The 25,170-nt window shown below is 38.6% G+C and overlaps 1 protein-coding gene across 1 annotated transcript in view; it reads left to right on the top strand.

The window, feature by feature from the left end:
- The window catches only part of LOC115758261 (matrix metalloproteinase-2), a 103,379-nt gene that overhangs the window by 2,216 nt on the left and 75,993 nt on the right, over positions 1-25,170 (top strand). The window contains exons 2-3 of the mRNA XM_030698818.1: positions 20,272-20,373; positions 20,522-20,727. Coding sequence (XP_030554678.1) covers positions 20,272-20,373; positions 20,522-20,727 — 308 coding nt within the window. The remainder of the gene's footprint in view (positions 1-20,271; positions 20,374-20,521; positions 20,728-25,170) is intronic.

The raw sequence follows: 25,170 nt of genomic DNA, 5'->3' as shown, positions 1-25,170 counted from the left end.
CTCTAAGCATAACTATTTAACAAATAAATATAGATGTGACTTTTATTTTACTTCAGACCTTTCCGAATTTGCGAAAAGTCTTGTTCAATTGTTTTCGAAACGGATTCCATCAAGAAGATATTTTTGTTTGTATTTTAAATTAATTAAAACCATTGAGCCACCCTAATAAAGATTTTAATGATTCATCTAAAAATGATATAAATTAAAAAATATAAACAAATTTTCCCTTATCATAGACCTTTTCATATTTCATGGTAAATAAATTTAGAATCTTAAAGTAATGCAAATAATAAAATAAAAGAAAAATAAATAAAAATAATTGAGTGGTAGATTGTAAATGAAAACTTTTTGTTTCTAGAAATGGTATTAAATTCCATAAAAAAATAGTTGGAAGTTCTTCAATTTGCGAATTCCTCAAAATTTCTTGAATATATAAAAGTCCTTTCAGTTCAGTCCGCCAAGTTATTTGAAGTAACTGCCCTCTCATACACACACACACACACATGCATGTACATCACATTGCCCAGCATAGCTCGGCATGTATGATATATGCGCCTGTGCCTCGGGTTTCGATATCCTTACTAAATAAACAATATGCGGGCTCGATTGGAGGGCTGCTCGCCTCCGTGTTGCAAGTAGTTTTTATTTCAGCTGCTCGCAACGCGACGTCGCTCAATTATAATTTTCTCACTCTGCATTTTGTTGAGGGCCTTTAATAAATATAAAAATTTTGTCTTTTTATATGCCATTCACACATACATATACTTAGTTTCTTGTAAGTATATTCTGCATGCCAATCCAGTGGACATGTTGTATAGTCTTGTTAGTGGTGGGCGTACTTAGTGCCACTTGCCACGTCGCGTGTCTGCAGCGGCTTGTTTCTGACTCATCAGCTGGGCGGGGCGTGGCGGGGCGGGTGGTTCAATGTCCTTAAGACTTTGCCCCGTTGCCTGAGCTCCTTGTGGCACGAATAAATCGCGCATATTTTGATTAAAAATATCAAAAAAAAAAAATAAAAGAAAAATTCGCCAAGACGCCCGCGCTTAATGAACGCCTGCTCAGAACAGGGGTTGCTGTGGCAGGGGTAGGGTTGGGGGTAGGTGGCATGGCAACTATGTTTAGTATGAATAACGACTCGAATGTGAATGTGAATATGAATGCGAACGCGTATATCCTAGCGGGCAGACAAAATGCATTAAGCCCTGGACTGCAGCCAAAACAAAAAGCGTGCATTGTGCGCTCAGCAACAGCTAACATATCGTGCATATATATTCATAATATATATATATATATATATATACATATAGTATATTTATATATAGAGTATATATATATATATATATATATATATATATAATATATGCATGCAATTATGTATGCAGCGCAACTCTTTGTGTGTGTAAGTGTGTGTGTGTGTAGTTCGTTTTGGGATTTTGGGGTCATACACTCAGAGAAAAAGCCTACTATGCCTGGGCAAGAATTACAACCAATTTCTGGTTAAAAAGTTACGATAATTTTATGCTGAAGTATTCTTAACTTAAATATGAATAATATATTTAATTTTTTTATTTTCATTTATTTACTATTCATTAAAAAAAATTGCTAAAAATAAAAGCATGCTTACATTACATTGAATATACTTAAAACTAGTATAAATATGTTACATTCAAAGTATTTGAAACTTAAACTCATGCATTTTTGGATTTTATGGCAAATACTAGAAATAAAAATTTCTTTTTAAGAACTCGACTTTTGTAGAGTAAAAACTCTTGATTTGTTGTATACCCTGTATCCTGTATTGTAAGCGGTTAAAAAGGGCATACTGTTTTTCTCTGAGTGTAGGCACGCGACGCCGGGCAGCCCATCTGCAGAGAGTCGGGCAGCCTTATCTTGATGTTGGTCCGCTTGGAAAATGCATAGCCCCAGATCTGTACACATACACATATATATGTGTATATATATATTAATATTTATATATATATATATATATATATGTGTATGCATATGTATGCGTGGCTGTGTGCTTGTAGCGCATGTAAATGTGCTACTGGGCGCTGCATGTGCATTTCTATGTGTTGATTTTATTTCCAGTTGTTAAAGTTATTGTCGTTGTTTGTTGTTGTCGTTGCTGCAGTTGTTGTTGCAGTTGTTGCTACTGACCTCCGGTGCACGCATTTCATGTTCTTCAATTTGTGTGCACACGCAGTATGTTGGGAATTCGTATTTGTTTACCAGCAATTTTCATTGTACATTCATAATTGTTAATAATGCATAACGCTCTCGACTGCAATTGCAATTCATTTATCGTTGCACATTTTTGGCTAAAGCTTTATTAAACGTTTCGACTTTACAAATTGTTCAATTCGCGGCAGATCCGTATTTAATAATTAGCATAGGCATATAGGCAAATAAATCAGAAAAATTAAAATACTTAACATAATACATAGAAATACAAAATATAGCTTACAAATCAATTATTTTTCAACCTATTTTGTATACATCCAATCTTTAAGAAATGCGCATTTTTGCGATTTTATAAAGAAAGGATCCTTATGAAAATACTCTTAAATAAGAGCAAGTGTATCAGTATGAGAAATAATCCAAAAGTCGCCAAAACATCGTTTTATCTTTAAACGATTTTCAATTCAAATTGATTCTTGATCATTCTTGACTCGAGATATATATTCCAGCAAGCCAGTCTCTCAGCTTAAAGCTAATGTCATACAGCTTCTGTCTAAGTGTTGTAGACATTATATGTGCGGTAACTGGCCGGATCGTAAGACTATATCATATAACAGCCATAGGAATGATCGGTGGAAAATTAAGTTGAGCAAACTGAGTAACATACTCCTGGCATATCAGCAATATCTTATCAATATCGGACTGCTAAAACACTTAGTTATTTAAAAAGAAACGGTAAAAACGAGTTTTCTTCTGCTATTTGTAACTTGCTTTCTTTTGCTAAAGAACCTCATACTAGCTAGTCATATTGCCGCCACCTTTGCCTGACAATCTTTGGGTTTTGCCCACACTTTCATTGATTCACATTCCAGCTAGTACGTTTTTTCTCCTCTTATCACTTACAAATGTTCAAGTATACTTGAACCTCTCGGCCGTGTTTTTGTCACACATTAGCGGCAGTTCGGCAAAACAAGTGCTGACGGATTTGTCACTGGGTGCCCACACACAGTCAAGCTTGCCGTTTGACAAATGATTTTCAATTTAAAAATGTAAATTTATTGCAAAATAAAAACGCTCGTCCAACAATGCAAACGGAAATATTTTATTGTCATTTGTAATTGCATTAAAACACCAACGGGATTTATTAAAAATATATATATATATATATACTCTGAATCAGCTTGACTTATGTGGCTCAGCTCAAGTTAACTCGACGCGACTTGCAATCGTCGTCACTTAATTAATAGCCGCACATTTAATCTGTTCCAAGCTGTCCCCTTTGGTTAATTGATACCCCTCTGCCACCGCTCACCGCTCACCCCTGCCCCGCCCCGACCCCTCGCTCGCTTTTATGGAGCCCGGAGCATGGCCATATAATAATTATACGATCGGTCGAGTCTTCAGCTTTTGTGCGCTTAGTGCATTCAACTGGAGCTCAAAAACGAATTGTCATAAGCCTATTAAGCAAGGCTTTATAATTATTATGATTGTTTTTTATTTTCTTCAGCTCGTATTGTTTTTCGTTGTTTTCTTAAAGTGAAATGCTGGCAAAGGCTTTAAGTGTGCCATAAAAAGTAAACACTGACCGAGGATTGGCCCAGGGGCGCCATTACCAGGAAGCCATTAAACGATCAACTAATTAATGAAAGCCATCCATCCAATATATATATATATATATATGTGTATATGTATTGAAGACCATATATGTTCTCAATATTTCCATTTATATTTTGGGACAATCATCAGACAGCTCTGCGGAAGAGAGATGAATGATCAGTTTGATGTGAACAAAAATCGTTTGGTATAATTAGTTGAAGCTTGTAAAAAGTTGAAAGAGATTTAGTCATCGTTGTGTGTACATAAATGTATGTGTATAGATACATGCATGAATAAATCTTTGCGGTTTTTTAAAATAAGTTTTGGTTTTTTTTTTAATTTTGTTTATATTACCATTCTACGGGCCATTATTTGATTTTTTATGAATGATAATGATTTTGCTTAGCTGTTGCTTTTATCGCCCAATGTTATTCATTGTTTTTAGAACTTAGGTATTTGTTATTATTATTATTTAAGAACTTATTATAAAAATGATATTGATATTGATCAACTTTAGTAATGCGTCTGCAGCTATACTTTATTGTTGTGCCATTTCTAACTTATATTATAAGAAAAGCTATATACGATAAGTAGCTCAGACCTGAGCAATAAAATGACAACGATTCCCGATAAAGTACTTTCTACTTAAAACAACTGTTTTCAATTTATGAATAGATTCCTGTAATATTGTTGGATGCACATTACATGACAATTGCTTTCATTTTTTTTTTGTTTGGATTCTTGGTATCTTTTAATCTTTGGGCTAGATATTGGGGTATTAGAATTAACCTAAGCGAGAGCGTAGTGTGTAGATTTGAATGACACTCGTTCCTTCGTTTCGTTGAATTTGTATCTTCATTGATCAGCTTTTTATTAAAAATTTGTTAAAAAATAATAAGTTATATATATACCTGGTATTTAGGCATACCACCCGCGCTCTTCTTCTTTTTTGTCTTTTACTGCTGTTAGTGAAAGACCTATATATTATTCCAAAGATACTTGTCTAACACTTACAAAAACTCAGTCACCTAATTCGACAAGTATTTTAATCTATGACGCTATGCATTCTGCTGATGTGAGTTCATACACGGAACTTGCTGAAAAATAATCCGAGTGGCCTTTCTTTTCATCTATTTAAGGTTGGGTTAATTGCAATATCAGTTTTTAGAGCTCATTTTTTAGAGCTCCTCTTTTAGAGCTCTCTTATTAGAGCTGCTCTTTTAGAGCTCCTATTTGTCCCCTGTTTTTCTGCTGCCCTTGCTTCCCTGTAATTTGCATACTAATTGCAGGCTTTTAATTTTTTGCTAGTTAAAAGAGGACGTTTTTTCTTTATCGCGGGGCATTAAGAGTGCGCCATACTGGAGTTGTGTGTGTCACCCCTGTTGGCCATGCATGCCGTCTGCTGGCTGCGCTTCTTTATGAAATTTCGCTTTCAATACAATATACGAGGCGTTTTTCTATTTTCCATTTAGTTTTCTATTTAGTTTTTTAATTGTGTCACGTAGAAAACTACACGCGGCCATTGAAAACACAGCTGCCTTTTTGGCTTTGCCACAACAAGCCACGTTTACGCGCGCGTGTGTGTGTGTGTGCGCGCACTTGTTGTTGTTGTTGTTGTTGTTGCTGTTGCACATTGAAATGCACGGCAGCGTAAAAATGTTCAACACAGTCGCACAGGAACAAATAATGCCCAATTTGCATTGGGAATGGCATTCAGCGAAATAAACCGAAGCGCAAAAATTTATGCACTAAAAAATATAAAAAAAAAAGAAAATAATTCGCAGTACAAAGAAAACAAACGAAATATAAGAAAGGAAAATAACGTGCTGTGCACAGCTAATATGCGATTGGGGCAAGTAAATAGGAAGTATTTTCTAAAATAAGTATATATGCCAGATGCACTCGCGTATACATTTTTGATATAGTATATATGTGTTTATAGAAGAATACAACGAGAAAGCGTCTTAATTAAAAGCTGATAAGCGTCATAAATAAAACGCACAAAATTTGATAAGCGCCAGCGAGCGGGCTGTCGGGGCATTTTTCATTTGTTTTATGTGCCATTGATTGATTTTTAATAGCATTAGGGTGCCAGGCACCCACACACACACACACATACAGATACACACTGACAAGCAGACAGACAGCAGCATTATCATCAGTGGCAGCAGCATCATCGCCAGGCAGTCCACGTGGCGTATGATTGATGCATCCACAGTTTTAACTTCAGTTTCCAGTTGCTGCCGCTGCTACTGCTACTGCTGCTGCTGCTGATGCAGCTGCTGTTGCATTTATGCATTTTGCGTATCCGCTTCGCATCATTATGACTGCGTACTTAAATATGAGAAATTTGTTGTGCATACAAATTTTGACAGTCAATGTGCATGCACATTAGCCAGTTACCCAACCGATTCCTGCCTCCACCTACTTCCAGTTTGCTTACCCCAAACATTTGCAATCTCAGCTCCATACACACACACACGCACACACACACATTCAATGTCCATCGATCCTGTGCACACTTTTGGTTACCAATGACAATGATTCATGTGAACAAGTGGGCCGAGCAGTTGGAGTTGGAGTGTACACACATATGGTTTGATTGGGTGTGGTTGGGCCTAGGTGCCTGCGCTTGGCAAATTGTGGGCGACAAAGTACTTGGACTCGCCAAACCGACCGCCCAAGCAAAGTATGCGGTTACATCGATCTGAGTGCATGTGTGTGCCCTACAATAACTCACAAATTGTCGATCTAAATGATGATGGGAAGAAGGCAAAAAGCGAAACGATTTAAAAGCTCTGGCATCAATGCAAATTGCATGAAGAAAATCTGCATTAAAGGGTAGAAGACGAAAAGGAAAAGTTTTTTCCAAATTTAGAAACACGTTAGAATTTATTTCTTGATTAAAATATATTGCAAAGAGTTGAATATGCTTGGTGTATGAGAATTGCATAGAAGAGCTCTTTAGCGAGGCATATTGTGCTTGGTGTGTGAGAATTGCATAGAAGAGCTCTTTAGCGAGGCATATTGTGTTAAAGGCCAAGCTGTTGAAAGATTTAAAGTCATTACATTTAGTTACATGAAGGTAGTGTGGTTGTGTGGTAATAACTTATTTCAGCCGAGGCTCGCCTTGTTTTCGCAAGTAGTTCAGCTAAAAGTTGCACTTCCCATTTCATTGTCAATTCGCTTAAAGTGGCTAAGAGCTCTAAACAGGTAACAAGTCTGTTAGACTCTAAGGCAAGAGTTGCCAAAGTGCGAAAAAAAATTGGACTATAAACAATTTGATTACAGTACTAAGTACTAAGAGCTTCAACTTATAATCTGCGATAGCAGATAAATATATAAATAAATTTAAATCTGCCTTCTCTCTGAGCAGACAAAAGAACAAATTGAACAAATTCTGTTACTGTCCCTATAATTCATACCACAAAATAAAAAGCTGTAAGATATTCTTTGCTGTTCCCCAAGGAGAGCATTCAAATTTCTTACCGTCTAACCACACACGCGCACACACACACACACAAACACACACACACACACACAAAATTCTAAGCTCCTTAGCTAAACGAATATCTTTCAGCCACAGATATATAAAAAAAAATGCATTATCGAAATTGCAAAATCGTTATTGTTATTGTGGGCTAAAAGTTTTCAGCTTTATCTGCTGAAGAAAGGCGACCAAAACGACAGATGCAGCTGGAAAGACAGGGAAATAGTGCCGGGGCTAGAGAGAGGTGGCAATACTGGACCCTCCATTAGCTGCAAAAAGAGATGCATAAAAGCGAACTATGCAGACTTCACCAGTTGGCACTTTTTTCACTCACATCTAATGGTGTCCTGCGCTTGTGTGTGTGTGTAGAATAAGTGTGCAATAAATCCAAGTGTAACATAAATAAATATATCTAACATTTTGAAAAAGATACAAAAAGTAAAGCAAACCAAATTTTGTTGTAGATAACATTTTCATATATAAACTGTTAAGGCGTGCGGCTTTTGTTGCTATGATTGTTGTAATTGTTATTGTTGTTCTTGTTGTTGTTGTTTATATTGTTCTTTGTGCTGCATAAAGAATTTATAAACAACATGTAAAGCAATTGAAGTTGACCCAGTTTCACAGCCTCAGTCTCAGCATCAGCTGCTTCTGCTTGCTTTTGGTCATTTTTGTTGGCTTGTTTTGTTTTTTCTCTCTTTTTTTGTATTAATTATCACATTTTGTGTGTGTGTGTGTGTATGTGCCTCCGATTGTGGCAACAACAACAGTCAAGAAAAACCAATAAAATCAATTTCTTGTACGATTTATTTTTGGGGACGGCACGCGAGCTAACGGGAGTCACGCTTGCCACGGGGGCCAGTGGAGGTCTCTCAATAAAATATTTGACATCTGACAAAAGGCTGCCCCCTAAAAAAAAATCGAACTTGATTTTAATGATGCACATGCAACAGTCGCCGCAGCAGCAGTTGCTTGAGTTGGCCTTTTCCAATGAAACACCGCTGCATTCTTGCAATATGTTGCCAGAACAACACGACAACGCCTTTTTGGGCCCAGTTGTGCATCCAGCAAGTTTCCTTTTAAGTGTCGCTGGCTTTGCCATCAATTATGCGGCATGTTGGCCAGTCTCATCCTCAGACTTGCAGTCGCAGTTACATTCACAGTCGCAGCCGTCAGCCGCGGCTCCAAGCGCTGCCTCAACCTTCGCTTTTGGCTTGTTTCAGTACGTGTGCCTGTGTGCTCGTCTGTGTGTGTGTGTTGCAAGTGGCAGCTGCCTGCCAAAGAAGGTGCGCGCCAGCCAAAACAGCAACGGCAACGGCAACGGCAACACGTAGGTGTGTAGTCGATTCTCAGTTTGTAAAAAGCGCTGAGTGGCAGGCAAAACGTCAACGTTTTCCAATACCCTGTGCATTATTCAAGAGTCGGGCTTATTAGTTTTACTTCCATTTGAATATAGACTATAGTCAACCAGTTCGAAGTACTTTAAAGTTTGCAATACTTTGTGTCAAATTCAAGCGGTGGTGTCACAAGTTCCTTCATAAAATTTATTCTAATTTACATTTAAGGTTCAATCAATCCGGTTGATAACAAAAGATAGTCTAGTGCAGACAAAGCTAAAATTATTTTGGGTTTCTATTCAAAATTGAATCTATTAAGTGAAAATGGGTTAGTTTAGTGCAAAGTTTGTCTTGTGAAGATATGATCGCTTAAAGCATACAAGTTTTATCAGGCAAAGCTTTCGAAAGTCAAAACCCTAAAAATACAGATAGATACAGAATAAACCTCAAAACCTTTGTATAATGTTACATATAGTTATATAGTATTATATTGTGTTATATAGTTTTTTATAATGTTGTTCAAAAATTGAAGATAGCATAGTGAAGATTTAATTTAATCTTCAAAAACATATACAGTATATTAAATAATTAAATTTAAAATTGTCTGTTTTATGAAACCGGTTTTCTATTAGTTCCCTCAGAACTCTTCAAGCAGAGATTCGAACGCATTTGAGTTTTCATTCGTTAGACTAAATGCTTCCTCTATCGATCTTTTGCTCTCAGGAACCGGTATAATAAACAGACATAATCTTAGAACTGTATAAAGTCAAAAAAGACAGATGTGTTCACACTTTAGGCTCAGTTATAATTTCCATTCTTTTTTTATTTTTGTTTACTTGTAGCGTTTGTATATAGATGTTGCTTGCTACAGGGTATCTGATAGTCAACGCCCAATCACTCGTTTGCCAATTTGCGGCTTACCTGTTTTTGCTTTTCATCATCTGAATCACATTTCTCGTTTCTGCTGCTCGCCCGGCTGCGGTTCAGAGTGCACAAATATTTGACCACTCATAAATGGCGCATTTGGGTTTTGCCCAAAAAGAAAAATACCCTTTACCCGCTGCGATACAGTCATTGATCGTTGATCAGCCGTGCAGCATCTCACCGCAACCTGCTAATTTAGTCGAAACAGTAGTCATCCGAGCCGGCTTCCAAACGGGTTTATTGGCCCGCAGTTATCTGTGCGCTGAGATCTGGTCAGTCGGGTGGCGCTTGGCTATAATCCCGCTCTATTAGTCGGGTTGTCCAAATAGCACAGCAGGTTTCTTGTTATTTTTATGTAACTATCCGCGCTGTATTGGCAAAAATTGTCTTTAGGCTTTTCAGCATAGCTAAGTTTCCAGAAAACATCGCACAGCACCGTGGGCAGAGAATGAAAATAGAAAGGGGTCTGGTAGGTGAAAGGAGTAATGGAAAGTTGTTAATATGCTAGGGGTCTATTGAATATAAATGAGAGAACATATAATATTAATAAAATAGCCTTAGATCTAGCAGTAGAAATTAGAATTGGCAAAATGTGACCATGGAGAGTAAATAAATAGTGTTTATCCATGATAAACACAAATAACCTGGAAACTGAACACAAAAACTTGCAATTGGTTTGAAAAATTGCAATATATTCCAGATGAAAAACGAATGCAAATATTTATTATAAAATGAATATAGATAATGTATGCACGAAATATAGGTTCGATCCCTAAACTCTACTATATGAGACGACTATTAAATTTGTATCCTATTTAAATTAAATATGTCTAAGCAGAAAATATTCAGTATACAAAATTTGATCTTGATATATTTAGTTTTTGCATTTAGTTACTTCAGTTTTGCAATAAGAAAACTAAATAAGATTCTTAACCCACTCCTTGTCCAGTTTCCAATATGTGTATATAGTATACAACTTGAAAGCCCCAAACCCAGTCATGGCCTCTTTTGGTGAACATTACCATTTCAAAGCATAAACTAGCTGAATATATGGGAAAACGCAATTGAATTATTAAATAAATTGTGTCGCGTTGCGGCAGCTCAAGTCTCAAGTCCCAGTCTTCAGTCCCCAGAGACTCGCACAGCGTCAGTTATCCAGGTCCCAGGCCCCAGGTTCCCAGTTCCCAGTTCCCGGCTTGCAGGTCTCAGCTCACAGTTCGCATTGGCCATAAACACAGCACACAATATATCAATGCCCATATCGGGTGGCTACGGCTTAATGTGCCTCTTGCCAGCAAATGGTTTTAATGTCATAAGTTAAAACGAAACCTTTTACCCCAAGCATCGATGCTTGATGGCCGATGCTTGTTGCTCTCGATGCCCGCAGATGTGTATGCCTGTGTGTGTGTGCGTGTGTGTAGCTGCCGTTTGTCCAGCGTCTACTCCGATTTCTCGGCATTTGTAGAATTTGCATATAATTGGACGGGAATCCGGGCCATTGGCAACTCAACTTGATTTGCACTGCAACCGTAGCTGCCATAGCTGCAACCATATGGTGCATTTCACAAGCGCAACGAGAAGGTGGAGTAGGAGGCGGAGCGCAGGGGAGGGTGGCAGGCTGATGATATTGGGGCTTCTGTCTGCTGTCAGTAATTTCTGTGTTTATTTAACTGTCGTGTGCAAGTCCATTGAACGCAAACTTTGTGGCTTTTGTTTTAAAAGGCAACTCAATGCGATTGTGCATAAATAATGATTTATTTGTTTATTGCAAAATGCGCACACATAAAGCGTAGTTAATCAATTTATTTAACGTTGTCTTTAATATGAACTCGGGCCAGGAAAAACCTTGGCTTGTTTCCCTGACTCGTAGCTCTTGTATGCGCTGCTTGTTTTTCTGTTCTTTTCTTTTCTTTTTTTAATGCACGCCATTTTCCATTTTGCCATTTTCCTATTTTCCACATTTTCTATTTACACAAGTTGCTCGGGCTGCAGCACACAGTCAGTTAGTTCGTCAGCCCAGCTGTGGGCCATGATGACTTGTTGCTTGCAGTCCCTCAGCTACTCTGCCCCTATCACACTCCCCTTCCCCTCCCAATAGCCATACCAAGTGGGCGTATCTCATCACTTTCCCATAAACATTCGAACCGTTTGGCAGCCAGGCTGGAGTTGAACGCGGGAGTGTGGGGCTGGTGATATTGCAATTTACGTTCTGTGGTCTAATTAAAGTGCAAGTACAACTAAACTTGCGGCAGGTTGAGACACGGTTTTAGGGCTCAGGGACAGGCAGCCCTTAGTTCAAGTGCCAGGCGCCATGCACATTGCGTGTTCGTTGTTTTGCGGTCAGTTCATTTGCTGGGTTCCACTTTAGAGATGCGAGCTTGTCGGATATATCTAAAAAGACACGAACACGAGACGCATATAAAACATGCACGCCCCATATAGAGACATATATACTTTTTGCCAGTAGGCTTTGGCTGTGTTAGCTTTGTCGCCTTTTTATTAGTTATGATTCGCAAGTGGGCTCTGCTTTGGACAGGGAATAAGGCCTTACAAGACTAGAATCGGTGGCAAAGTCTGCTGATGATAGAGCCAGGAGATTAACCAGGAGATTCGCATCAGAAAGCACGACACGCGCTCATCTCTAGTTGGTGCTGCAGCTGCCACACAATGTTGCAATATAGTTAATATATAGTACGAAGGCGTCTCATTCTGTGTATTTGTTTTTGTCTTTTGCAGCGACCGCTTCATTTTTCTCGCATCTCACATTAATCAATGTTGATTTCAATTAATTTAACCATCTCTTCACTTGCCAGTCATTGTGGCCGGCATCCTTTTTTTTATTAAACCAATAATACAACAAAAACAGAAATGGCAAGAAGAAAAGAAATCTGCCTTATGGGCTGACACACGCCCATCTTTCAGCTTGCGTGTCTTTTCTTTTCTTTTTTTAATAAAGTTTTGCAGTCTATAAATTTCCAAGAGGTGTTGCGCCTGGGTTAGGCCCAACGGACGGACGGGAAACGGACAGACAGCCGGCCAAAATACGGGGGCGTAACTGGAACGCATATGTTTTCCATGCATGTATAAATGTATGCATGTATGTATGTACGTAACTTACCATACATTAGGTATACATATACTTACATTTATGACGGCAAACGGAAATGCGTGGAGAGCGCTTGACTTCCATTGAAGCATAAAAAAGTATATGCATGGGAGTGCGATTCTGGACTGGAAAAAGTCTTTAACCAGCACGCTTCTGTGTGAGAAAACAAAAGAAAAAAATCTGAGAATTGGAGAATTGTTTCAAGTCAAAATCAAAGCAAGCCCAAAGGTTTTACATCTCAACTAAGTCTAGATTTCAATTACGAATATAAAGTAGAATTTTGAGGGTTTAATAGAAAAGATAAAAATTTTTTGAATGCCAAAAGTGTCTCGTAAATGGTGACTTTTTAAATTGAAGTGCCAAATTGAAATTGAGTACAAAAATTGTCCAAAATGCCATCAAGTATTAAATGCGATTCAGTTTTGATAAAGTTATCAATGCTTACAGTCTAGAAAGGAGCCCAATTATTTGGGTATCTGACACGTTTATATTTTCGTCTGAATTGTTTGCAAGCCGCGTGTCAAACTAATTTTAATTAACATTTTTTATTTCATCCCACAAATTCATATTGTCATAAACGAACTTATATTTTATAGTTAATTTCAAATAATTCAAGAGAAACAAGCATATTTTATTTTGACAGCTTACGTTAATTTAAAAGCTTCAAGCAATATTTATTCAAGGACAACATATTGACATTTTTATCCGACATTATCAAGGCTATTTCCGTATAACTATTGTCAAAACGCTCAATAGCTGTCCTTAAAGCTTAGCAATAATTTGCATGCAATTTTATTGATAGTTCTCAAGGACACACATACAACACGCACTCACCATATGGAATCCATTATCATTTGTCATGCTTGAGAATCGCATAGAAGCGCAGCAGCAGCAGCTTGCCAGTGAGTGCATATTCCAGTTTCTCAATTGAGTTTTGAAACATCTCATTCGATGCAGCAGTGAACATTTTTTATGTGGCACACGCAACACACACACGCGCACACACAGAGAGAGAAGCAATGCGACCATTATATGATTGAGTTATGTTTTGTTGTCCCTGCGGCGCAGCTAACACGTAAAATTCCATTCAATACCCTTCACATCTTGAACCCTATTCCTACCCCTATCCACTCGCCTGGCAGCCATAAATTTTGTCGGTAAAAACCTGTTGTTGTGTGTGTGTGCGTGTGTGTGTGGCAAGCAAGCCATATCATGGTCATATCCTGTCAATTTGGCCCCGTGCACTCCTTGCCGCCATGTTGCATGCAGCTTGCTAGCTGCTTGCGGCTGCTGCATTTTCGTTTTTTGCGCATTTCTCACAATTTGTTGCGCCTGGTCGCTTGCCTGGCGTTTGACTTGACTCGACTTGGCAGGCGAACAGGCTAACGCGACCCGCAACCCTCCCCTCCTCCACACGCCCTGCAGCCGCCTTGGCAAGGACAATGTGTCGCCTCTCGGATTTGCCTGGATCCGAGTTGTTGCCTCTGCATCTGGTTAGAGTTAGATAGATGCGCTCGTTTGTTGCAGTTGCTTGTCATTTTTATAGGTTTGTTTGCGGCTCAGTTGAGTGGGTGGCTCTCGGGCTTGGGTATCCTTTGGCTGCGGCCTTATTGGTTATTGCTCTGCCTTTATTAGTTGCTGCCTGTCGTCGCCGCTGCTGCTCGATGCCAAGAATTATGGCTGTCAATAGCCGTTGGGCCAATGCAGCCTCTTGCTGCCAGATAAACCAATTTGATCTGTTTGTGTGGCCAACTGCGCGGCCCCCAACCCCTCCCCGCCTGCCGCTTGATTAAAACATATGACCGCCCGCACAGCCCCCGCTTTTAGCTATTTGCTCAAGTAATTGAGTTAAGCGACACAGTGTGCTCCATTTAATTGTTGTTGCTACTGCTGCTGCTGTTGTGTTCTTATTGTCCATTCATAATTATAATCCAATAAAATAATAAACATATCGCATTGTTCAATTTACTTTCACACTCACACACACACACACACACACACACACACACACACACACACACAGTTTCCACATGCAGAACTTTTGTCACGCCAACTTAACTAAATTAAGCCAAAACATTTATGACATGCTCTGCTCACACTTTCACAATTGCTTTTATGCCCTTTCCTTGTGCTCTAGCACTGGGTATATTCGCTTTACAATGAACTGAATATCTGGCAGAATTTACATGTTTTTAGTTTAAATATATGTATATTTTTTAGTTATATTTTTTTGCCCATTTTGTGAAATTGGTTTTTGACTAAGATTAGAAAAAAACCGTAAAATTCCACTAAAAAGACTAAGTAATTGGCTATGAATAATTTGATAAAGATCTTTAGTGATTAGTAAAGAGTTGAAGTAATTTAAACTTATAATTTCTCTCTCTTTTGGGTTTGTTCATATTTAAAATTTTTCGTATTCTTCAACTCAAATTTATCTTTCTGTTCTTTCTCTTTTATCAACTCTTTTTCTCTCTTTCGTTCCTTTTAGCACTCTCTTGAATCGCCTTTCTATGCGAATTTCATGAATTGAATAAATTCATTTAAAATAACGCCTTGTCTGTGGCACAGGGTATGCCTTAGTCGATCATTTGAACATTTAAAACTTTTCTTATTCGTTTGGTTATATTGGTTTTTGTGCTTGTTATTATTTCTGTATCATGATTTTGTTTACACGCCAAATGCGCACGTACCGCGCTTCGCACTTTTTACTATGATTATTATTATTATTTTTTCCCAACTCTTTTTTGTTTTGTGTTCCTTTTGCTACTCACCTGTTGTGTTGTTGTTTTTGTTTCTGTCGCTTTTCTATTAGCCTGAAACGTCGCTTGACCACGTACGACATGCACCGAAGCCAATCCTCCCGCACACCTCGCTCGCACCTCTTTTCGATTTTGAAACACGTAGAGCGGCAGCAAATTTCCCATTTCCCATTAAAAGCGCAAAAGGCCAATGCATAAATGATTGATCCCCAGCCCGCCGCCAATATACCTGCCCAGGTCGTCGGGGGGTCGGAAGTAATGCGCTTTCGTTGAGCCCACTGCGAGAGGCTTGTGCAATTCATTCGCTTACTCACTCACACACTCATTGATTCACACTCATTCATTCATGCCACTATCAATGGCTATTGTAGTTTATTATCGACAGCGTCGGCGTCACAGCATGTGCTCATAAAAACAACGCCTGTCATCAGGCCCAGGTCTCTTTCTGTATCTGTATCTGTATCTGTATCTCTGACTGTCTTTGGAAGTGTGACTGGATCTTTATACTGGGTTCGGGTCGCGTATCCGTGACACACCTTGGCTTAAGTTATATTTAAGGCGAATGACTTCGATTAACCAAATTGACTAACAGTTTTGCGTCTCGTTGGCCCTCACTTCCGAGTGCTGGCGGGCCGCCAATTTCCTTGAATTCACAAGAACCCACTTAGCAATCAGTTTGTATTATGCATACGATATATTTGTCGCGAGCAGCTGAGTATATCCTTACTTACCGAATAAACTACAGGTTTCTGTAGTAACTGTTCGTGAATAAATGAAAAAAAAATTTTAGTTGCTTTTGATGTGTGTGGTTTTATTATAATAATAGAACTTATGTTACTTATGTTCTGCGCTTCAACGTATTCTTGCGAGTTATGTATCTAACTTCTAAAAAATGTTTGTTACTCAGATTTTGTGTTTAGAAATAAGGCAAATAATAAATAAGGCTGCCTGGTACTTAAGTCTAGGTGCTCGTTGCTCGTTTGCCTGAGGACCTTAACCGTCAAGCTGTCTTATATGTGCCAACTGTGCTGTTAGTCTAAGTAAGGGTTTTTCTACATAAGTTATAGGGTTTCTCTACGTATCGCACATTTGTTGTTGCAAGCAGACAAGCGGGCCCTATTAATCAGCTGTGCGTTAAAACAACTTGGGAATTCTAAACGAAAGCCATTTGATTGGACTTTTGTTGATTTTTATGTGAATCGTTAAATCTTTAATTATTGCTGTTATTAAAAAGATCAAGGCAATTTAATTCTTTTTTCCTCTCTCCCACTGTCTCCCCATTTCTCTCTCCCTTTCTCTTTCCCTCTCTTTCTCTCCACTCTTCTTTGCATAAACTCAAAATTGTTGAGCAGCGTTTTTTTCGCGCTTATAAAAAATGTATCAAGCGTCGCTGTTGCAGACATACAGTTTCCGCTCGTTAGATGCCCATTTGTCCACGTTCTCTCCACTTTGTTCCATTCCTTAGCTAATAAAACTTGTACATATTTTAATTGATATTGTTTTCATGTATGTTGCTGCAGTTGTTGCTGCTGTAGTTGCTGCTGTTGTTGGCCATTGGCTCTGGCTGTGCCTGTGTAGTTGTAGGCTCCCTGGCCCGATACGTTATATGAATTTCAATGTGCTTTTGTGTGGGCTTTCTTCGAAAACCCTCGACACTGGGTGACGCCAATGGCGCTACGTAACAGAAAAGGCGGCGTAACATTAACGTAACCACCTGAAGCAGACGCGTTGCAACAACGTGACAACTTTTGTGAATATGACGCACTTTGTGACCAACTGGTTGCATTGACATTTCTCTTCTTCACGTTGCTGCTGCTGCTGTTGTTTTTTGCCTTGTCCCCGCACAGCTGGGTATCGAGATGTTTTTTTTTCTTCTTTTTACACTTAGTTGCACTTGCAATGCTGCGGGGGTTCCACAGTTATATAAGAAATACCTTTAGGTCGGGCAAAGAAATAAATCGAAAGCAGTTTGTGGCATGTGCTGACAAGGTGGCGCGTTGATTCAGGTGGACAATAGAAGCCAATTAAACTAATTCCAAGTTAGGACAAACAACGGCATATCAAGCCATATTCGTTGAACTCTGCTAAATTTTATTTAAATATCATATTCAGCATACTCATGTCAATTTCCACACGCAGCGAATTGTTAATCCTTCTTCCATTAATCTATTTATGGTATGTGTTTTTTAATTTTCTTGGAAAAGTTTTGACTGTCTTAGAATGGATTATTTATAGCTAGATGCTCAGCAAAGTTTCCCAAATTTCCATGTCATAGGCAAAAGAGATTAGTCATAGCAATTTGTTGAATGTTGAGCAATTTTTTCATTTTTCAATTTCCATTTTTCAGTTTTAATTAATTTTTACAGTTGAACCAGAAAAAAAATGTTGAAATTATGTTGTCTTGAAAATACAATTATTTTGATTTGTACAAGTTATTCCATAAAAGTCATTTGAAGACTGTTTCAATTTGATAGTATTAAGATAGTTTGACCAAACTCAGAGTCCGATATATTCACAAACTTTCATTCAAAAATGCAGTTGAAGTTAACAAGCTCATCGAAAGACCTTTAAAGTCTGTACTTTATAGCCCACTTTTGTTTATGCTAATTTGCTAGCTACCGCATATTTGTATATCTTAATAATAATAAGTTTTTCAGTAAATGATCCAAAGTTAATTAGTAATTAAGTCATTTGTTGAATGTCGCCGACGAGTTCTACAACTTGTTTTCTTCATTTCATTTCTTCATTTCCAATTGCCACTTGCTTTGGCTTAAAGTAGTTTGGCAAGTTGTATGGCTACACCTACTCACCCTTTACCCTTATCCAGCCTTCTTATAGACCTGGCAATATCTCACTTAGTTTTATATGCATCACACGATCTATTGGGCAGCAGCACCATTCATCAATCGATTCACCAATAAATTGAACTAATCGCCACACATCACGTTCACGTCTCATAGCAATGAAATCTTAACTTGTTAACGATTCTTTGGCATGAAAATTTTTTTTGTCAATCGGCTTTTGACGCTGAGGGAAGCATATTCGACTCCATTCATTCAACAATAGGAGCTAGAGATTGGAAATTTGAAATCTTGTAATAAATATCGATGTTAGGATTTAGTTTTGTATAGTTAGCCCCACTCTTGCAGATTGGATATCTTTCTGTTGCGCACAGGATATCTTTCGAGCGAGTACTGCCGATTAGATTGTTATTTGATTTTTTTTTTTGCTAGTTTGTTGTTTGTTGTTTTTCACATGTTTTCAGCAAATTGCGTGTGTGGGCGGCCGGCCGGTCTCGGTGGGAGGCGTGGCAATGTGTGACAATTTTCTCATATAACCGAAATGAAAGAGAAAATTTAATTTGCAGGTCACGTAATTTGCTGGTGTGTGTGTCTCTATGTGCGTGCGTGTGTGGCACGCCCGAACCACCCCACGCAGTGTTGGTAAATAAATTTGCCCGGTTTTCTCTGCTGTGTGTATCTTCTCTCTGTATGTGTATGTGTGTGTGTGTGCGTGAATTACATGTAAAAATATGCAAATCCAGTCTACACATATGGCCAGCGAGCTGTTTTGTCGTCGCTGTCGCACACTTTACAGTTATGAGTGTTTATTTGGTTGCGGGCCATGGCCCAAAAATAAAAAAACAAAAACAAGTGGAGGAAGAGGTAGAAAAATATATATGCCCATCGATTGTGAACAGAACCGAAGAGGCCTGAAACTGAAACCCCGTAACTTCAGGCTTGCCTTCAAATACCCTGTAGTACTGCGCAGCACAAGGGCTATATTGTATATACAGAAGATTTAGTCATAATATTAAAAGTCTATTCATGGAGTTTTGACCTTAAGCAACTGACAATTCATATGTTCTTCTGAAAATACGGATAGTAATATTATTGTTCGAATTTGAAAACATTTTTTTTAGATTAATAAACTAAACTTATATTCGGGAGATTGAAAATGTGTACTTCTTTAAATCTTCTTACTGCCAGATTATATGTTAGATTGAGGAATAGGTCATTTTCGTGGTTGTATCCAAGTTTTTTTTTATTAAACTTATTTAGTTCTTCTTTCACATAAGTAACCTGTAGATCTTTGTGTGTGCATCATTAGAAACGTAAAAAGAAGCATTAATTATGGATCGCATTGTTTTTGATTGGAAGCGCTGAAGAATTTAAGCATACGAGTTGCTAGCTGTACCCCACAGTTTTGTAGCATATGCCCAGACAGGCTTTAGCATGGCTTTATAGAGGCTTACATTGTTTTCCAGGCTAGGTATTCAATCTTCAAAACCGAAACGAACTTGATTGTAGCACTATATAGTTAACAAAGTTAACTACACGAAAATTGATAAGAAATTTGTTATATCAAAATAACGGCTGCCGGGTTAACTTTCCTCTAAAGTTTAGCCATTAAAATTAGCTGCCAAATATCATGTCAGCCACAAGCGTAAACTCCAAGTCGAGCAGTCCGACAAGCTAAGCGTTACAGCTGCTTTTTCACATTCTTCTTTTTGTTTTTGTTGGAAGTCCTTTTTTGTGTGGCATACTTTTTGGCTTATTAATGTAACGTTAAACTTTGCTGTTGTTGCTTTTGGCATCTTTTAGTTGGTTGTTGCTGTTTCTTTTTTGTTGTTTTGGGCTGTTGCTGTGACTGTTGCTTTTATCATTAACTTTATGCAAAAAGTTTTTTACGCCAGCATCATTTGCCGATGCGCCTACATTAAGCCAACAAATAGTTTGGCTCACAACTGGCAGCCATTTTCAGTTTTTGGCACACTTCCCTAATGCATCTGTCTGTACGAAATACTCCAACAGACATCGCCTCCCCCTCCTCCCAACACTTATTGCCATTTTACTTACCACGTTTCCTTTTTTACAGTACAATTACCTCATGCAGTTTGATTATCTGCCCAAGTCGGATCTGGAAACGGGCGCTCTGCGCTCCGAGGAGCAGCTGATAGATGCAATACGTAATCTTCAGGTAGGTAGCTGCCAAGCAGATGCTGCTAGGCAACATTGCTGCTACTTCTGCTACATGCAACTGCTGCTGCTGCTGCTGCTGCTGCTTGCCACTGCCGCATGTATCATGCGCACAATTTCACAAACTAACATTTTCGTCCATTTTACAGAAATTTGGCAACATTCCAGTTACGGGCCAAATCGACCCAGCTACGGCCAAGCTAATACAAAAGCCCCGCTGCGGCGTGGGCGACAATAAGTATGCGTATAATTTCTCACCGGATAATCTGGATCATGGCAATAGTCATACACGTACACGTAAACGTCGCTATGTCCTCCAGGGCGCCAAATGGGATAAAACGGATCTAACATGGAGGTGAGTACTAAGCAAACAAACAATACACCTATTGTACATAAGCACTAAGTATGCCCAAACAGAAAAAGCTTCTCAATTAAATTATATTGGTCAGGCATCTGTTGCCTCATGTGGCATTTGTGTCGTTAGTTTATTAGTTTGCTGTTGGAGTTGAGCAGGCGACCTCTCGCTTGTTAGTTCGATGCTCAGATCAAGCCACGCAAGCTCTTAAAAAATCGAAAAAAAAATTAAAAATTGATTGCAATAATGGAACTCTGAGGTTTTTTTTTTGATAAAACAAGAGTGCTCTAGTCGTTCTAGTTAGTTCTACCTGCCTATAAAGTGAAAGATACTTCATCTGTTTAGAATATTCGAGAAACTACATGTCCAATTTGTTAACTCTAGCCTTTTAAAAATAAGATTTCAATATCGATTTGTGGAAACAGAGCAAGTTATCGATTATCGGAAATAAACTCGTAGAGCGTTGGCCCTAAGAGGATTTATGGTCAAAGTCTCTAGGCTCTAAGATCCTCGCATTCATACATACATATAATAATATTATTATAAATCAACATTTTAATTGCTTAAAGATGTTAAACACAAAGCAGGTTTAATAAACCAAATCTCAGCTAATAGGTTTGCTATATTTCAAACATTTTTAAATTATTTGAAAACGCATCGATTTTCTGCCTGATTGACTTATCTTATAATGATATGCTGTTCTCTACGGACTATCGAAGGATAAGGTTTCATGAGTTCAGCGCAAATATATTTTCCTTGCAAATTTTTGTTTATTTAAAATTTAAAAACTTTAGCTTGAGCTGGCGCGCAATTCTCTTCTTTTTTTTTTGTTTGTTTTCCAATTTCACCAACTGATGCATTTTGCTTAGTTTAAAATTGATTTTCATTATGCATTTTCCCACACAGTTGCCCCCAACTCTTGCACCGCCCCCGCCACCCTTTGGATGCGCATTTCAATTAAACTGCATTCAGTTCATTAATTTTGCAGCGCTCATTTAGACGCGAATTTATAATTTTATAAGGCAAGGGCCAGGGCCAGGGCCAGGGCCAAACTCATGCTCAGCTCCAAGCAGCTGAATGAGCTGCTGCTGCAATCTGCGCTATCCGCCCCCTTGCAGTCCCGCTTTGCCGGAATGTCCTGTGCATACGCGCTTTCAATTAATTCAAAACTCAAACGTAGCGTAGCTTGTTAATTTTTATTACAGCCATTGCATTTTGTCAGTGCGCAGAAAAAAAAGTGAGTGCCAACCACCCTGCGGACCCCAACCCACACTTATACTGCAGTCAATATGGTGGGCGGCGGGCTGGTGGCGCCCTGCATTGCATAATTTGATGTCTAAAGTGTGTTTTTATGTAAAACAAGTTGCTATATTTTCTTCACTCTTGTTGTTGTTGCTGCTGTTGTTTGGATCTTAGCCATGCGTAGCGACGTCTCCGTCTGAATTGTTAATGGCCAACTTGGCCCTCTGTGCTCCGAGGGCGGATGTCGGGGGTGTCGCCAACTTGGCGCTTTCATTAAACACTTTGCGCCAAATTGAATTTTATGATGGCTACCCAAACTCATCCCCTTCCCTGCCACAAAAAAACGAAAGCGAAACATCCTGATTGCAGCTGTCACTTTGAATGTAGTATTTGATTCTTAATGCGCAAGCTGCATAATTGCGCTTGAAATATTTAAAAAGCAAAAATTCGCAGCAGCTCATTAATAAAAAGTTTCACGCGTTTTCAATTAATTTGCATAGCTGCAGCGGATCAAAATGAAAAAAAAACTGTTGCATACTTTTGGGCTGTGTTTGAAAAATGAGTTCGCTCAAGTGTCTGGATTACGTATACGCTGCGTGTGCCTGGCGCCTGCTAGTCAGCCAGCTATTAACGCCATATAGAATGCCACTTGCCACATGCCACTTGCCGCCTGCCGCATGCCACATGCCACATGCCGCATGCCGCATGCCGCTAGGGCGCATTACATGCAGCGATTTAATTATTTCTTCTGTCGTCTCTCGCTTAATTGGCCATTAAGGCTAAAGGCAGCGCATGTGGCGGGGCAGCTAAACATTACTTGCCACACAGCGGTTGGTCAGCGCAAGTCAAATTGAGTTTACATGAAATATACATAAGGGGCAAATGCAAACCCAAGTCACACAGCGCCAACCATTACCCTGCCCGCACAACCTCCCAGCCAATATATATTGACCTGTTTTTTATGCCCTATGAAGCAGAGTTGATAGATATAACCGTTTCGTCTCTCAGTTTTGAAGTTAGCGTCATCTTTTTGTTGCAGGCGTTGCATATAACGAATTCGGCAATATCGCACTCTATATATTATAGCTGTCATGGGAAGAATCGGTCGAAAATTAGGTTCCTGTATTTAAATCTTGTATGTAAATCTTGACTAAACTGGACCTTAATGAGTTTAACCAAACTTCCATTATATGCAAACAAATCAGGATCGGACTACTATATAATATAGCTGTCATGGGAAGAATCGGTCGTAGAATGAGTGATTGCTATTCTTCTAATAAGTCTGAAAGAGACCCACACTTATAATTCATATATAAAAAGCAATCGATTGGAAATAAGACTTTAACATAAAAGTATGTTGAAGCAAAGGGCATTTCGTGTTCGGCTTGCCACAAATATTTGTTCTTTCTTGTTTTTTACTTGTTTCCCATTTTTTTTGTGCAGGGTCTTAGCTGCATGTGTTCACGCTTAATTGCAAACAAAGGGAGGCAAAATGGTAGGAAATGGGGGCCAGTTGCGGCACAGCGGCAACTGAGAAGTGTTTTTCCATTTCCGGCGCGCGGCGCAGCATGCAAATTGCCGAACCGGAAGTCGTTTTAAGCATTTTGTACTCATTTTGTTTTCGCACAAGGACAAGTGACAACATCCTGGCCACGGACAAAGTTGCGCCGCGTGCCACGGCAAATGTCTTGAGATGCGAGTATTAACTGTTGGAATTGCGGATGCCTCGACTGCTGCTGCTGCTGCTCCTAGTGCTGCTGTTGTTGTTGCAAGTGACAAAGACACAAATCAGCTGACAACAGCGACAAGCCGCAAAACGGAAGTGGTGGAAAAACTTGCGCGGCAAACGAAAATGTTTTAAGCCAAATTGACAATTGTTCTGTAATAGGAAACAGTCAAACGTTTTATAATATGCCATTTACGCGTCTGCAAATGAACTTTGTCTAGTTAGGGTATTTAGCTTTGAAGTAGAGCATTTGTTCAACAGCCACTGCTCCAGGTTGTTGCCACACTTTGTAAGGTGTTGAATAAAGTTTTTGCTCCCTTTCAATGCGGGGCGACACTTTTTATTTTTTTAATTTCTTTTATCTCACAAACAGTTCTTCAATGACTCTTAATTAAACTTGTTTAACTACGCAAAAAGTCAACAATTGTAACGCTCTGCAGGTTTGCATGCCATTTGCCTCTTGCTGCTTAACTCGGCTTCGTTTTGGGCTGTTCATATACCCTTTGAAATGCCTGATGTATATCAAATATACTAAACATATTCCAAATCGTCATAGCAAGACGAACCGATCTATGCCCGTACTACTTAGAAACTATGGGAATGCAATAATGAGATGCTTTGAATCAAATTGAGCTGTTATCGCCAACGTATCTTCCAGGCGATAAAGAAGGGATAGGGTAATAAAAGGCAATGCATCAAATTGAGCATCTATCGCCAATATATCTGGGAAAGAAAGAGATATTGTAGTGCAATAAGAAGAATCAAATTGCTAAGAATTAAATTGAATTGATATCGGCAATGCATCTTTTAGGCGATAAAATGGCGATATTGCTTATAATACTCAATACACAGTAAAAATGCACATTCCTATCTATCGCAATTGTCGGAATGATATCTTTTGGTGAAACACTCTCAACTGAAAGCATTTCTCACTTAGTTTCGGTGCTATTTTTACGTTTTTTTTTTGGTTTTCTGCGTAGATAGAGCGAGAGAATATTGAGTGAAAATAAAGTGAGATAGAATTGGCCATTGTTCAAATTGTTATCAAATGGTTGCTGCCAGTTTAATGCATTGGCAAACAGTTGCTCAACCCAAAAATGGTTCACAATGCGCCAATAAACTCGTTTAAAACTGTTGCATTTCGATTCGAGTTTTTGCACAATGCGCTTGATAAAACGATTCTCTATTTTTTGTGTTTGGCTTAAAATACCCAGAATAGAGTTGAATGCTTGAGATAAATATGCTCAGTTATTTTAATTGCTTTATAAATTTTGGACATTTTGTAACTTTTAGTTGAGTTGATACAATTTCGTATTACTAAAAACATTTAAACGGTTCAACTGTTAATAGCATTTTTGTGGTATATATAACTTTTTATTTTGTAAAATTTATTTTACTTTTGTTTATTTAAGGCCAGGCAAATGCTTTACTTTGTGGGTAAAACATTTATTATTTGTGTTTATTTGTAAATGTTA

This window comes from Drosophila novamexicana, unplaced genomic scaffold (assembly GCF_003285875.2).
Source record: "Drosophila novamexicana strain 15010-1031.04,08,12 unplaced genomic scaffold, DnovRS2.1 tig00000137-arrow-arrow-pilon, whole genome shotgun sequence".
Taxonomy (NCBI): domain Eukaryota; kingdom Metazoa; phylum Arthropoda; class Insecta; order Diptera; family Drosophilidae; genus Drosophila; species Drosophila novamexicana.
This window is presented reverse-complemented; position numbering and strand designations above follow the sequence as displayed.